Genomic DNA, 15,445 nt, shown 5'->3' on the forward strand with positions numbered 1-15,445 from the left:
ATCCTCTTTCCTTTCCTGTATTCAAACCTTTCTGACTCCACTTTTTCGGTTTTTTAGAGCCACCCAAGTTTGCTAAGAAGCTAGAGGCAACAAAAATAGTAAAACAGGGTGACTCAGCCCGGCTTGAGTGCAAAGTAAGTGGATCTCCAGAAATGAAAGTAGTGTGGTTCAGAAATGACCATGAAATTGTTGCCAGTGAAAAATTCCGGACCTCATTCATCGACTCTGTGGCCGTACTTGAAATGAATCATCTCAGTACAGACGAGAGTGGAGACTACATCTGTGAAGCTCAGAATCCTGCCGGCAAGGCCAGCTGCAGTACCAAAGTCACAGTGAAAGGTTAGCTGTCGTCTTCTTCCCTGACTACATCCTATTTTTCCTTAGTGGTTCCCCCCCTGGAAATCATAAACATTAGATTCACTTCTAATTTTCAGACAGTACCTTTTTCTTCATTTTTTGTTTGTTTCTTAATATCTCCTCACCCATTCTTCCACAGTATGAGTAAGAGTTGTTTGTAATGCAGATGTGTACTAGGCTAGGTGTTCCCCGTGACTACCAAGGTCCGAGACAGGTAGATCTACTATACTACAGAGCTGAAATATGAATTATGAAGAACAGATCCAAACTAATCAATGTCAGTTTTACACCCTCTAGTACAGACTATGAGACCTATACCCTCTCTGTCAAGGATCACACCTCTGTTGTTTACCTTTTCTACAAAGGAGCTCAGAGCTCTGAAAGCTCACCTGCCTTTCATGATGTGCCCAGAAAATTGAGTGAAGTCCTTGCACTTCTGTTGGTTATCCCAGCAGTCTTGATGTGGAAGAGCTTATATAAATAAATTGTTGATCAAAGAGTTCTATACTCCTTTCTAAAAATGATCCTTTCTTCCCTTGGTAGAACCTCCTGTGTTCAGCAGGAAGCCTTCTCCAGTAGACATGCTCAGAGGAACTGAGGTTAGCCTGGAATGTGAGATTTCAGGAACACCACCATTTGACGTTACCTGGTACAAAGACAAGAGACAAATCCGCAGTAGTAAGAAGTATAAGGTTACAGCAAAAAACTACCATACAAGCATTCGCATTCTTAATGTTGAAGTTGCAGATGTTGGTGAATATCAGTGCAAAGCTCAGAATGACGTAGGAAGTGACACTTGTTTCTGCACGATGAAGCTGAAAGGTAAGATATTGGCCTTCTGCAGTGCTTCCAATCGCACTGCATTGCTCTTCTTTTTTGTAGACACTGTACTTACTACAACTGCATGTTTCTTGTCCAGAACCGCCGAAATTCGTGACAAAAATAAACAGCATGACTGTTGTGGTTGGTGAACCAGTGGAGTTACAAGCAAGAGTGGAGGGCTCCCAGCCGATTTCTGTGCAGTGGCTTAAGGACAAGGAAGAAATTATTAGAGAAAGTGAAAACACAAAGATCACATTTATGGAAAATATTGCAACTTTACATCTTGTACACACAGAAACAAGCAGTGCTGGGAAATATATCTGCCAGATCAGAAATGATGCTGGAAGTCGCGAGTGTATGGCTACCTTAACTATTCTAGGTTTGTAAAAAGCATAAATTTATAGAACACCTTTGTTAAGTTAGGAACTTGGTAATTTAGTATCAGATGCATCCTTTGCTTGTGCTTCTGAATTCAAAACAGGCCAAACAGAGAATCCTGTGTCTCCAGTAAATATTAGCTGGGTTGCTTTTTTCCAGTTGCCCAAGGATAGAAGTGAAAGGAACTACAGGCCTCTTCACTGTGATGTTCAGTTGTCTGCATTCCTAAGCCATGTCTTCTGCTCATGCATGCTTGAAGAAAGACAGATAGTTGCGTATATCTCCTAGAAGTTTCAAAATGTTTGTTCTCCATGTTGGAGAATATCTTAAATATCTAATTTAGAGTGGGATAAAAGATGGAAAAACAGAGTTGAAAATATTTCCCAGCCCAACAAACCCAGACAACCTTAGTATCAAACATATAAGCCCTGTATTCAGTGTAATAATACTTGCAGATATTACTAATTATATCCAGTTTTCACTACACATGTTAATTGTCTCTCCTTCCAGAGCCTGCAGTCATTGTAGAGAAGGCAGAGCCAATGAGGGTTACTATAGGAGATGCCTGTACTTTGGAGTGCAAAGTGGCAGGCACACCAGAACTATCCACTGGATGGTTTAAGGATGGCAAAGAACTGACCAGCAGCCAAAAATACAGAATTACTTTCGTCAACAAAGTATCTACACTTAAAATTCTGGACACAGAGAAGGAAGATGGTGGATTGTATACTTTTGCAGTGCAAAATGATGTGGGGAAAAGCAGTTGCACGGCATCTGTTGAAGTTTTAGGTTGGTTGTGTAGTTTGTCTTCTGTCTTTTACTAAAGCTTTCTTTTATTCCTGTACTCTTTTCTTCATTCCATTCCTTTCCTCCTTTTCTCTCTAACAATGGATTTATTATATTTTTTTACACAGATCGAATAATTCCTCCTTCTTTCACAAGAAAGCTAAAGGAAACCCCTGGTGTCCTGGGTTCCTCAGCACTGCTTGAATGCAAAGTGGCTGGTTCACCTCCTATATCTATTGACTGGTTCCAAAATGGAATGAAGTTAGTTAGTGGGGAAAAACATAATATCTCATTTACTGATAACCTGTGTATTTTAGAAGTGAATTCACTGAGCAATTCAGATACTGGAACTTACACCTGCAAAGCTACCAATGTAGCTGGCTCGGATGAATGCAGTGCTGTACTGACCGTCCAAGGTCAGTATATAATGGTCAGCAAGCTCTCTGAGCTACTCTTTGCTCTTTCTTTCTTAAAATTGCCTCTGGTCTTTTGTATGCATACTGAGAGAAATTATTGACTAGAAAGTAAAGCTTTTCTTCTTTAACTTCAGTAGGTATGTGGAAATGCTGGGGTTATGCTATACCAACTGCCTTATCTCTCTTTCTCTCTTATGTATTTAGAACCACCATCTTTTGAGAGGATACCTGAGCCTTTGGATGTCTTGCCAGGCACAAGTGTAACTTTTACAGGTGTTATCAGAGGAACCCCTCCTTTTAAGGTGAACTGGTTTAGAGGAGCCAGTGAGCTTGTGCCAGGGGACAAATGTAATATCTACTTAGAGGATTCTGTTGTGGAGCTTGAGTTATTTGATGTAACCCCTCTTCAAAGTGGAGAGTACACTTGTCTAGTGACTAATGAAGCTGGCAGGGCAAATTGTACAACACATCTTACAGTAAAAGGTTCGTAAATATTGCATTTCTTTGTATGCCCTAAAATATTGTTTCTTTCTTTCCATTTGTTACTGCTATGTTCAACGCTTCTGAATTCTTACCCTTCATTAGAACCGGCTGTCTTTGTGAAGAAACTGAGTGATCAATATGTGGAACCTGGTAAGCCCATCATCCTGGAGGGCACATACACAGGCAGCTTGCCCATCTCTGTGACATGGAAGAAGAATGGCCACACACTCGCTCAGTCTCACAAATGCAGCATCACTACCACAGAGAAATCCTGCATCCTGGAGATCCTTGACAGCACGAAAGAGGATGCAGGAGAATACACCTGCCATGTTGAAAATGAGGCAGGAAGAGATGTTTGTGAGGCTGTAGTCTCTACTCTAGGTGTGTTCTCCCTTTTCTTTTTCTTGCCTATTCTTTGTAGTATGTGCTTTCAGAAGCCTGGCAGTATATAATGAGCCTATCTCATTGCTTCTCTTTTTAGAACCTCCCTATTTTGTTACACACTTGGAACCTCTTGAGGTGTCAGTTGGGGATTATACAACATTGCAGTGTCACGTTGCTGGAACCCCGGAAATTACTGTGTCTTGGTACAAAGGTGATACAAAACTCAGGTCTACTCCTGAGTACAAAGTGTTCTTTAAAGACAACATTGCTTCCCTCACTTTCAACAAAGTGGTTATCAATGACAGCGGCGAATATATCTGCAAGGCAGAAAACAGTGTAGGAACTGCATCTACAAAGGCTCTCTTAACAGTTCAAGGTGATGATTTTGTATTCACTTGTTCCAAATGCTTCTTTATTGTACTTCTTCTCTTGCAAAATTATATAAAAAATTGCTTCCTGGCATACATTTATCTTTTACTTGTTTTCTTCCAGAACGCAAACGACCACCTTCCTTTGCAAGAAGATTAAAAGACATCGAACACCCTGTTGGTTTACCCCTTAAACTTATGTGTCGACTCAATGGCTCAGAACCCATCACTGTGACTTGGCATAAAGATGGTGTGCAATTAAGTGATGACCACAGTGTGCACACATCCTTTGTAGATAATGTTGCAGTGTTGCAACTGGTGCAAACAGAGATGAATCACAGTGGGCAATACACCTGCACAGCCACTAACGCTGTGGGCACTGCCAACACAAGTGCTAGGCTTACAGTGACAGGTGTGTTGGCTTACAAAACTTTTGCCTGGATCACAGGTGCCTCCTTCCCATTTTATGTGTGGAGCAGTATCTGTGTTTTGGATTAACATTTCTATGAGCTATATGAGCATTATATTGTTTTTTTTGTGTGTGTGTTTCTAGAACCCAAGCAAGCACCTGTCTTTGATACTAAGCCAGAATCTATTGATGTGCCTTTTGGAGAAAGTGCTGATTTTGAATGCCATGTTACTGGAGCCCAGCCAATACAAATCACCTGGTCCAAGGATGGTCGGGAGATCCGAACTGGAGGAAACTTCAATATTACTTTTGTAGCAAACACAGCTCATCTTCGAGTGCTCAGAGTGGGTAAAGGAGACTCTGGCCAATATACTTGCCAGGCTAGTAATGAAGCTGGGAAAGACTTTTGCTCAGCCCAACTCACTGTGAAAGGTATTTGTGATTAAGTCAACTTCATTTGCATGTTCTCTTTCTCTTGGGTAAAGAGGCGTCCTTGTTAGTGAGCCTCATCTTCCACTCTTTTCAGGAATATATATATCCAGGAAATATATAGAAAGGAGCTTTTCAGAAAGCAGGCATGCCATTAGATGACTCTGCTGCTCTCATACTGTGTGCCAATAGAAAATTTGTGTACCTGCCAATTCTCCAAAGGGACAAATCTCTTTGCAAAGCTCTTCGTTGGTATGAAGAGCTGCACATGATACTATCCCTGCTTTTTACTTCATAATTAGTGCTTAAATTACAATTACAGGGGTATTCATGCATAGTGATTATTCTATGGTAAAATACAACTACCTTGCATATTTCAGTTAGAGTTGTTAATTACTGATTTAACCTGGACTATAAGTCACTTAAGTTCTTCATGCAGAAATATGCCTTAAAGATATGCAAGCAAGTGCAACTGTACCTACCATTTTTGATGCTCCTGGGGTAAGATCCTGGGGGAGATGGGCTTATCACTACTTTTGTGCTGCTCTTGGAATATTTTCACCCCACAAAGGTAACTTCAGAATTTCTCTTGAGTGGAACAATCGTCGTTCAAGTGTCTTTTACAGCTCCAGAGTTGGCAAAACCTAGTTTTTTTTTTTTTTGCCATCTTTAATTCTTCTTACATCTTTCCTTCTTTCTTGCACTCCAGTGCTCTTGTGCTCCCTGTGACTTTTGCTCAGCACTGTAGATTTCATGTGGCAAATGTGTGCTGTCATTCTCTACGTACTTTATTTCTGCAGAACCTCCCAAGTTCATCAAGAAGCCTGAAGCTTTGCAGTTTGTGAGGCAGGGAGACACAGTTCAACTTGAATGTAAAATCACTGGCACACCAGAGATCAAGATCACATGGTACAAGAATGATCAGGCACTCCAGGCGAGCAACAGGCTCCACATGTCCTTTGTAGAATCTACAGCAGTGCTAACTATCTTGGATGCCAGCGCTGAGGATGCCGGTGATTATATATGTGAAGCCCAAAACTCTGCCGGTGCTGCCAGCTGTAGCACTTCAGTATCCGTTAAAGGTCAGCAGCATGTCTCTACACACCACCAGAATCCTGATCCCACTCCCAGCTGCATGGCGAGGCAGGGAGCTGCCACCGTGGTAGTCTTGGCTGCTGGGGCAGTGTCTCCAGCTGCTTTCACATTTGAACAGAGATGTGATATAGGCAACAGAAAGTAGGCAGAAAGTGGTAGTGGGTGTTGAACACTGTGTAGCCACTCCCTTGCTTCCCCATTTAAGTCAATTGCAAGCTGAATAAGGCAAGGCTGCCGGCTCAGAAGAGAAACATGGAATAGATGGAGCACCAGCCATGGTGAGAGAGCTGGACACACTTTGCAGCCATCCCTCTGCCTCCTTTTTATATGTATTGATTCAGACAGGAGTGAAATCTAATAAGTAAGAGGGGGCTTTTGCACTGGGCCTAATTGATTGTAGCTTTCGTAATTGGAAAGAGATGGGGAAAACTAGAATATGGTCCTGAGGAGAGGGGAGAATGATTCTGGGGGAGGGATCTGAGCTCTGATTCCAAACAGATACAGAAGTGCCATATTTTTCTGGTCTTGAGACTCTGAGTGCTTGGGATGAATTCCTGGAGAGATGCTGGGGGCTCAGCATTTTTTAGAGGTGAGGCAGTACAGGCCTCCTTCCTGAATAAGTTGCCTTTTGATACTATCCAGAAACGTATCCAGGAAAGCAGTCTCACACATTATGATGTGATTCTTTTTTTATAGAACCGCCTGTTTTTAGCAAGGTGCCGAGCCCTGTGGACACACTTAAAGGCTCGGATGTTATCCTCCAGTGTGAGATAGCAGGGACTCCACCCTTTGAGGTGGCTTGGTTCAAGGACCGGAGGCAGGTCCGGAGCAGCAAGAAGTTCAAGGTAACAGCAAAGCACTCCATTGCCAGTCTTCACATACTCAGCCTGGAATCTCAAGATACTGGAGAATATCAGTGCAAAGCAATGAATGAAGTGGGGAGTGACACTTGCACCTGCCCAGTGAAATTCAAAGGTTTGTATGCTAAAGGATCAATAATACCAGTGCCTTCTTTTCTTGATCTCCTGGCTGCACTTCTTCCAAGCAGGCATGTGTGATTAACTCTCCTCTGCCTCCTTGTTTTTACCATCAGAGCCCCCACGTTTCACCAAGAAGCTGAGTGACACTGCAATCTTCGTTGGAGAGCCAACAGCCCTGCAGGCAGTGGTGGAAGGGTCCCCACCAATTTCTGTTGTATGGCTGAAAGACAAGGGTGAAGTTATTAGGGAGAGTGAAAATGTCCAAATGTGGTTTATGGACAATATTGCAACTCTTGAGATTGCCAGTGCTGAGGGAGCTGATGTTGGAAAGTACATCTGTCAGATTAAAAATGATGCTGGCATGAGGGAATGCTCTGCATTTTTACAAGTCCTAGGTGGGTATAGCCTACTCCACAGGTACCATATCTTGTGACTTGCACAGTTTCCTCTACCACCTTTATTTGCTTCTTTTATCCTCTGCTCAGTGGTTTGCAGGTGAATTTCCTGATGATGCGTTTTCCCCTTCCTTCCTATTTCAGAACCAGCAGTCATCTTGGAGAAGACTGAGCCGATCACAGTGATGGCAGGCAACCCTTTTACCCTGGAGTGCAGAGTAGGAGGGACGCCTGAACTTATCACCAAGTGGTATAAAGATGGCAGAGAACTGAGGAGCGACCGCAAATACCAAATTACCTTTTTCAACAATATATCTACTTTGAAAGTCTTTTCTGCAGAGAAGAGTGACAGGGGCTTGTATACTTTTGAGGTGCACAATGAGGTGGGGGACAGCAGCTGCACTTCTTCAGTTGATGTTTCAGGTCAGCTCTCTATCTTTTTAAAGACAGGAGTTTGGGTGGTTTTTTTTTTTAGGTTTCCAACTGAAAAAAAAAAACAAAAACAACCAACATGCACTTTTCTTATTATTCTTCTGTACTCTCTTACTTAGATCGCCTTGTTCCTCCTTCATTCTCAAGAAAACTAAAGGAAACAAATGGAGTGCTGGGATCCTCAGTGCTACTGGAGTGCAAAGTGTCTGGCACATCCCCCATGTCTGTGGCCTGGTTTCAGGATGGGAATGAAATTGTTGGTGGGGAAAAATATGAAATCTCATTCTTGGATAACATTTGTGCTTTGAAGCTGAATGCCCTGGATGTTACAGATACAGGGCCATATACTTGTGTGGCAACTAATGTGGCTGGATCTGATGAATGCAGTGCCTTCTTGACTGTACAAGGTCAGTGGAAGGGCATCACAGACCCTTCTACAAAATACTACTTCCCTCTTTATACCATATCTCTTATTTCATGTATTTTCTTTCTGGTATCTCCCTTGAGCTCTCTTTATTTTAAACCTGTTTTAGATTTCATCCCCGACAGGAACTCTCCTATTAATATCTTTCTCCCTCTTCACTTCTTTGTGTGACTTTAGAACCACCTTCTTTTGTGAAGACACCTGATCCCCAGGAAGTTTTGCCCGGATCAAGTGTGACATTCACTAGCCATATCAAGGGCAGCACGCCCTTCAAAGTCACCTGGTTCCGAGGCATCAGGGAGCTGGTGCCAGACAGCACCTGCTCCATTTCTCTGGATGAGTCTAAGGCACAGCTGCAGCTGTTCAATGTGGAGCCAGGGAGCAGTGGGGACTATGCCTGTGTCGTCACAAATGATGCTGGCAGTGCCTCCTGCACAACTCAACTCTTTGTGAAAGGTGTGTGTTGTGTTTATGCATAGGATGTGTCTCTGAAGCACTGCCATACTTGTTCCTCACCTTATTGACCTGTGCCTCCACACAGAGCCTGCAGTCTTCATGAAGAAGTTAAGTGATTTCAGTGTAGAGCAAGGGAAATCCATTGTTCTGGAAAGCATCTACACGGGTACCCCTCCCATCTCCGTTACCTGGAAAAGAAATGGCATGCCAATAGCTCAGTCTCAACGCTGCAGCGTTACAACTACTGACAAATCTGGCATTCTTGAAATCTTCAACAGCACCAAGAGTGATGAAGGCGAATATACCTGTGAGGTGTCAAATGAGGCGGGTGGGGATGTTTGTCACAGCCTTGTATCTATCTTAGGTATGCACCACCCTTGATCCCCTAGGGTACCCCAGTGATGCTCTGCTTCTACTCACTATGCTCTTTCCTCTCTAGAACCACCCTATTTCATCACACACCTGGACCGTGTGGAGGTGAAGATTGGCGAGCCCTTGGTTTTAAAATGCCAGATTGGTGGTGCACCAGAAATCAAGGTGTCTTGGTACAAAGAAGACACCAAACTCAGATCAACACAGGCTTACAAAATGCACTTCAAGAATAATGTGGCCACGCTGGCATTCTCCACTGTGGAGGACGGTGACATTGGAGAATATACCTGCAAAGCAGAAAACAGTGTTGGCTTTGCTACCTCCACAGCTTTGCTTGTTGTTAAAGGTGATAGGCCCAAGGCCATTCTTTCCTGGGGTGTTTTGTAGAAACTCTTTGTTGTCTACAAAAAGGGGTTCTTACTGGGTTCTGTATTAAGTAATTCTAGGTTGACAGGATAGCTTCCTACTTATGGTGGTGATTATTATTGTTTTGCAGAACGTCAACTTCCACCTACATTTGCCAGGAAACTGAAAGATATTCAGGAGACTGTTGGTGCTCCAGTGACTTTTGATTGCCGTATAAATGGCTCAGAGCCTATCCAGGTCTCTTGGTACAAGGATGGGGTTCTCTTAAGTGACAGCGATAATGTGCAGTCAACCTTCTTAAACAATGTTGCAACTCTTCAGATCTTGCAAACTAGTATGGCTTACTGTGGCCAATACACTTGCTCAGCCCAAAATGCCCTGGGAACTGCATCTTCCAGTGCTAAGCTTCTCCTTACAGGTTTGTATCTTGCTCTTAAACAGAGATATTTTGTATCTATTTCCTCTTTTATTTCTTCACTCTTTCTCTTGCTCTACTCATTGTGAGTAAGGTGGTAAGGGAGTGTGGGCATGGTGTGGTGAGGTGTGTGGTAAAGTTTGATGGTGAGATCTGCCATGCCTTCCTCTTTGCAGAACATCTACAACCACCCTTCTTTGACATCAAGCCAGTATCTATTGATGTGGCACTAGGGGAAAGGGCAACCTTTAAGTGCCATGTGACTGGCTCCGCACCCATGAGGATTGTGTGGACCAGAGACAACAGAGAGATCCGCCCAGGTGGCAACTACAAGATGATGCTGGTGGAAAACACAGCCAGCTTGGTGGTCCTAAAAGTGGGTAAAGGAGATGCTGGACTCTACACCTGTACTGCCAGCAACAGTGTTGGAAAGGATGCATGCGCCGCCCAGCTGGCTGTACAAGGTACTGCTGGGAGCTCTACTGTTCAGCAGGCTTTTATTTGCAAAGTAGACACCCTGAATAGTGCATATGTGAGACTAACAATCTTTTCAAGAGGGTACAATGAAATTTGTTATTTCATGTAAATATTATTTTAATACTTAAATGCTTATCCATCTTCCTTTTGGTCTGATACAGTGAGTCCTACTAGAGGAATTCTGTCACTGAAATGTTAAAATTGACTTAATACCATGTTGTGCCTTTATGAATGATCCCATCAGCCAGCAAGAGCTGTCTGCCTTAAAGTCTTTCTGCAGAAGTCTCATTCACTAAGCGGTCCAGAAGAGGGAAGGGTAGCTGGAAGAAGCAGATTATCCTAAGAGACTTAAATGTGTTTTTACTGTGTGTCAGTTCCTGCAAATATTTTCACTCTTCCAGTGTAAAATCACTGAAAACCACCGTTGCTGAATAGGAAAAATTGTAGAATCTAAGGGCAGACTTGGTGGCAAAACAGTCATTCTGCCAACACTTCTCCACATACTGTGTGGATCTCATGATTTTTTCAGATCTAATTTTAAAACTGGCCCTGTATAAGTGACACTTGTATCTTACTGTAATTTCCTTAATGTAGGTGGGAACCTTGGATATATTTATAGCTGTTCCGGATATCTCATTCCTGCTGATTTTATGAAAGGACAAACATAAAATCAGCTACTTAAATGATGCATGACCTTCTATGTCTCTGTTGTTTCAGGGGCATTCTTTTCTTCCTCTGTGTAAGCTTTGAGGTGAAAAAAAAAAACAACAAAACAACACATACGTGCATGTAAACATTTCAAGAGTAAATACTGTAGCTTCTACTCTGAGACAAATAACAGAAGAAGCTGAACAACCACTAGAAAGATTTTGTAATAAATACACGTCAAAAGTATTAGATAGATCTGGAGTATATTCTTTCCATACAGATTTTTCTCTCTGGATGTATGAGGACTGTGGCAAACTACATTACCTGTGGATTCAGTGACAAATAGAGATTCTGTTCTTATGTAGTTTGCCCTACAAAAGTTATTGTAATACTGTAGCAAGAAATCTTATTTAAAGAAATCTCTTTTTAAAGAAAGAAATCTCTTTTGAAGATTTCAAGTTTGCTTCCACCAGAGTCACAATTCTGCTTATTGTGAATGATAACAGTACTAATATGTTCTTTTGACTATAGTTACTGTTCATGGAAGGATCTTGACTAACCTTATTAATTCTCTTACTCTGCAACTCTTTATTCACAAAATTGTGAATTGATCGTTTTATGCTTTTTAATCTTATCATTACTTACATTCTTTAGAATTTGTACGGTTTTCTCTTTTCTCATAATTTATCAAAAAATTCCTACAGTACTTGGAAGTGTAAACTTATGTATGAATTGGTTTACCTTTTTTTTTAATTTGGGAAGTTGCTGTCTCATCTTCATGATATATATAGTCTTCTTTCTAGAATCAAGGTCTTGTGTCCAACTGACTTTCAGCATCTCCCAGTTTTTTTAATTAAATTTCCCAAATTTAAAATCCAGTGTTCTAAATGTGTAGCTTTAACAACTCTTTTAGAAACTACTTAAAGTTTTAAATATGTGCTTTACTAAGCTATATTCTCATTTTTGGAAAGAAATTGAGTCAGAGTATGACTAGCCAGCAACTGTTAGTATGCAGACAGGTAATCATCTGTTTATCAACGTGAAAACTGATAGTAAATTACTGAGATTTCAAGAGTTCTTGTGTTAACAAGACATCATCTCTATTTTTAGAAACTCTAAGGAAGTTTTCTTACTAACAACATAGGATCTTCTGTAAACATCCCACAGGTTGAAGGAACCCAGAATAAAACAGATATTCTTCCTACAGACAGATGCACAAACAGGCACTTAAGTGTAGAAAGATCCGTTGGTTTCGCCCACATTACCACCTCATGATTCTACTACATCTATCTTTGATCCAGGCGTATTCAGAGTCTTATGATTCTGAATCATCCATGTATTACTTTTGATGTAAAAAATCAAACATCTGCTCCTTTCTCTCCTAACAGAAAATAATGTAACTATCTAGTTTACTGTGCAGTCACAGGATCTTTGTAACCAATTTCAGTAATACCAACCATCTCACAATTCTTCCCAGCATGACTGTTTTGAATGTCTTTTATTTGTGGTACCTAAGCTCCTTGACTTTTCTTCTTTGTATGCACCTTTATGTTTGGTTTTGCAATGAATGTGTGAAGGGTTTTAATTTGGGTATATTTATTGTATCAATTCTTAATGGCCTATTAAGTTATAAAGCAGTTGCTATAATACTCAGCATAAATTCTCTTAATAATTCTTAGCTGAATAGTTTGAATTCTTGCATTTCTACAGTCATTACCTACGTACTGCAAGAGGATATTATTAATGAAAACCACACATCAGCTGATCTAAACTGGATGCATAGAAAGAGAAGTAGAATGGGAAAGTAAAATAAGGAGAAACTAACTGAAATGCCAACAGAGAATTTGTTTGCTACCTAATCTACATTTTGGACAAACTTGAATTAATAATAATAATAATAATAAACATAGAAATTACAAAATTAGAATGTTTGCATAAGTCCCCAAAGTTTATAGTTTCTGTTAAATATTTACCTGCTTATTCAAAGAATCAGTGCAGTTTAAAGCATCATCTCCCATTTTTGGCTTTCCAGAACCGCCAAGGTTTATTAAGAAACTAGACTCTTCAAGACTTGTGAAACAACATGATTCCACTAGGTATGAGTGCAAAGTAGGTGGATCTCCCGAAATTAAAGTCACCTGGTACAAAGGAGAAACTGAGATCCATCCAAGTGAAAAATATAGCATGTCCTTTGTGGATTCGGTGGCAGTCCTTGAAATGCACAACCTCAGTGTTGAAGACACTGGTGACTACAGTTGTGAAGCCCAGAACCCAGCTGGTAGTGCTAGCACCAGCACCTCACTGAAAGTGAAAGGTGAGAATCCAAGCTCTTCCCCGTACCTTTCTGCTTGTATGAGTACTCCTGTGTGGAAAGGCTGTTAAATCTCACTTTCTTTAGTAAGAAAAGATGCAGAGTCTCTTGCCTGCTTGTTATGCTGTGGGAGATCTCTTTTATTTATTGTTTGCCTTTTTTGTTCACTATCAGTTTGACTACTTGAATACTCTCCCCTCTTTAATGTCCTCTGCTCAAATAACACAAATTTTAACTCCTTTGTTTCAGCACCCCCTGCTTTTACCAAGAAGCCTCATCCAGTCCAGACCTTGAAAGGGTCTGATGTTCATCTGGAATGTGAGCTTCAGGGCACACCTCCATTCCAGATTTCATGGTATAAAGACAAGCGAGAAATTCGGAGCAGCAAGAAGTACAAGGTCATGTCTGAGAACTACCTTGCTAGCATTCACATTCTCAATGTGGATACTGCAGATGTTGGTGAATATCACTGTAAAGCTATAAATGATGTGGGAAGTGACTCCTGCATTGGCTCTGTAACACTGAGAGGTTTGTATACAGATTGGCACCTTCTTGGAATGTCATTGTTCCTGTTACTGTCCTCCTACTTTTCCTTTTCTGGACTGTGATTTTTACAATCTTCTCTTAAATAGCACCACCAACCTTTGTGAAGAAGCTGAGTGATGTCACTGTTGTGGTTGGGGAGACAATTGAACTACAAGCTGCAGTTGAAGGAGCACAGCCCATTTCTGTTCTGTGGTTAAAAGACAAAGGGGAGATCATTAGAGAAAGTGAAAATCTTTGGATTTCCTATTCAGAAAACGTTGCATCTCTGAAGATTGGAAATGCAGAACCAACCAATGCTGGGAAATACATCTGTCAGATAAAAAATGATGCCGGATTTCAGGAATGCTTTGCCAAACTAACAGTGCTCGGTGGGTAGCATGGGATAACAAACACAACAACAACAACCAAACACTAATGCTTAAAAATTTCAATTTTTACAGTACTAATAACTCTTGCATTGTCTTTAAAAACGTTGTGATTTACATCTCATTGCAGAACCTGCAGTCATTGTAGAGAAGCCTGGCCCAGTGAAAGTTACAGCTGGAGACTCTTGTACTCTGGAATGCACAGTAGATGGCACACCAGAGCTTACTGCTAGATGGTTTAAGGATGGGAATGAATTGTCTACTGACCATAAATATAAAATCAGTTTCTTCAACAAAGTATCTGGGCTTAAGATCCTCAATGCAGGACTAGAAGATAGTGGAGAATATACTTTTGAGGTGAAAAACAGTGTTGGTAAAAGCAGCTGCACTGCTTCAGTGCAAGTTTCAGGTTAGTTGTCTACTCTTTTTGAGTCATGTCTGATCATAAGTTCCTTTACAATGCCTTTATATAGTATACTGTTTCTTATGACTGACAGTCTGGGAGACTCACTGCTTGTATAATCTTTCAGTTCTTTGCACATGACTATGACAAGCATCAGAGATAGATGCCTACCTAACATCTTAGGGGCAGGAATTGCTGCAAGGATTTGATTTCTTCAGCTTTAATCCAAATGTCTTTTTTCAGAAAACTGGTGCAATATTGTCTAGTATAAAAAATACTTAAAAACAAACAAACAAACAAAGAAAAAATCCTGCCCTTTAAAAGTGTGTGAATAAAATCTCTAGTATATCCTTAATCATCAACTCTCTACTTCTCATTGACATAGGCATGCAGGAGCAGATTGGTAATGTATGTACAGTAAAAGAAATCTAACTGATTTTATGATTCATAGAGAACATTCTATATTTTAAGCTTCTGTACAATAGTTTTCCATTTATTTTATTATTTTTTTAATCAAATACAGATCGTATTATACCACCTTCTTTCACAAGAAAACTGAAAGAAACATATGGTCAGCTGGGTTCTTCTGCTGTTCTGGAGTGCAAAGTTTACGGGTCACCGCCCATTCTTGTTTCCTGGTTTCATGATGGACAGGAGATTACCAGTGGAGAAAAGTATCAGGCTACCCTTACAGACAATACTTGTTCTCTGAAAGTTAATGGGCTTCAGGAATCTGATACGGGAACTTATTCATGTACAGCTACTAATGTAGCTGGATCTGATGAATGCAGCACATTTTTGAGTGTTAGAGGTCAGTATCTATCAGATGACATTTATTTGTTTGCAAAAAGTCTTAATTCTTTTGTTACCCACTCTTCATCAGAAGATCAAATGTACTACTTCTTTGTCTGTTTTATTTATATACTTA

At 40.8% G+C, this 15,445-nt stretch overlaps 1 protein-coding gene across 1 annotated transcript in view; it reads left to right on the forward strand.

Moving 5' to 3' along the window:
- Positions 1-15,445, forward strand: part of TTN (titin) — a 235,702-nt gene that overhangs the window by 64,166 nt on the left and 156,091 nt on the right. Inside the window, 25 exon segments of the mRNA XM_031554287.1 lie at positions 58-339; positions 901-1,179; positions 1,277-1,558; positions 2,068-2,346; positions 2,472-2,759; positions 2,964-3,242; positions 3,345-3,623; positions 3,724-4,002; positions 4,119-4,406; positions 4,548-4,835; positions 5,633-5,914; positions 6,624-6,902; positions 7,021-7,302; positions 7,447-7,725; positions 7,854-8,141; positions 8,336-8,614; positions 8,700-8,978; positions 9,054-9,332; positions 9,483-9,770; positions 9,944-10,231; positions 12,925-13,206; positions 13,453-13,731; positions 13,836-14,117; positions 14,245-14,523; positions 15,041-15,328. Of these exon segments, the coding sequence (XP_031410147.1) occupies positions 58-339; positions 901-1,179; positions 1,277-1,558; positions 2,068-2,346; positions 2,472-2,759; positions 2,964-3,242; positions 3,345-3,623; positions 3,724-4,002; positions 4,119-4,406; positions 4,548-4,835; positions 5,633-5,914; positions 6,624-6,902; positions 7,021-7,302; positions 7,447-7,725; positions 7,854-8,141; positions 8,336-8,614; positions 8,700-8,978; positions 9,054-9,332; positions 9,483-9,770; positions 9,944-10,231; positions 12,925-13,206; positions 13,453-13,731; positions 13,836-14,117; positions 14,245-14,523; positions 15,041-15,328 (7,056 nt within the window).

Source organism: Meleagris gallopavo, chromosome 7, assembly GCF_000146605.3.
Source record: "Meleagris gallopavo isolate NT-WF06-2002-E0010 breed Aviagen turkey brand Nicholas breeding stock chromosome 7, Turkey_5.1, whole genome shotgun sequence".
Classification (NCBI taxonomy): Eukaryota; Metazoa; Chordata; class Aves; order Galliformes; family Phasianidae; genus Meleagris; species Meleagris gallopavo.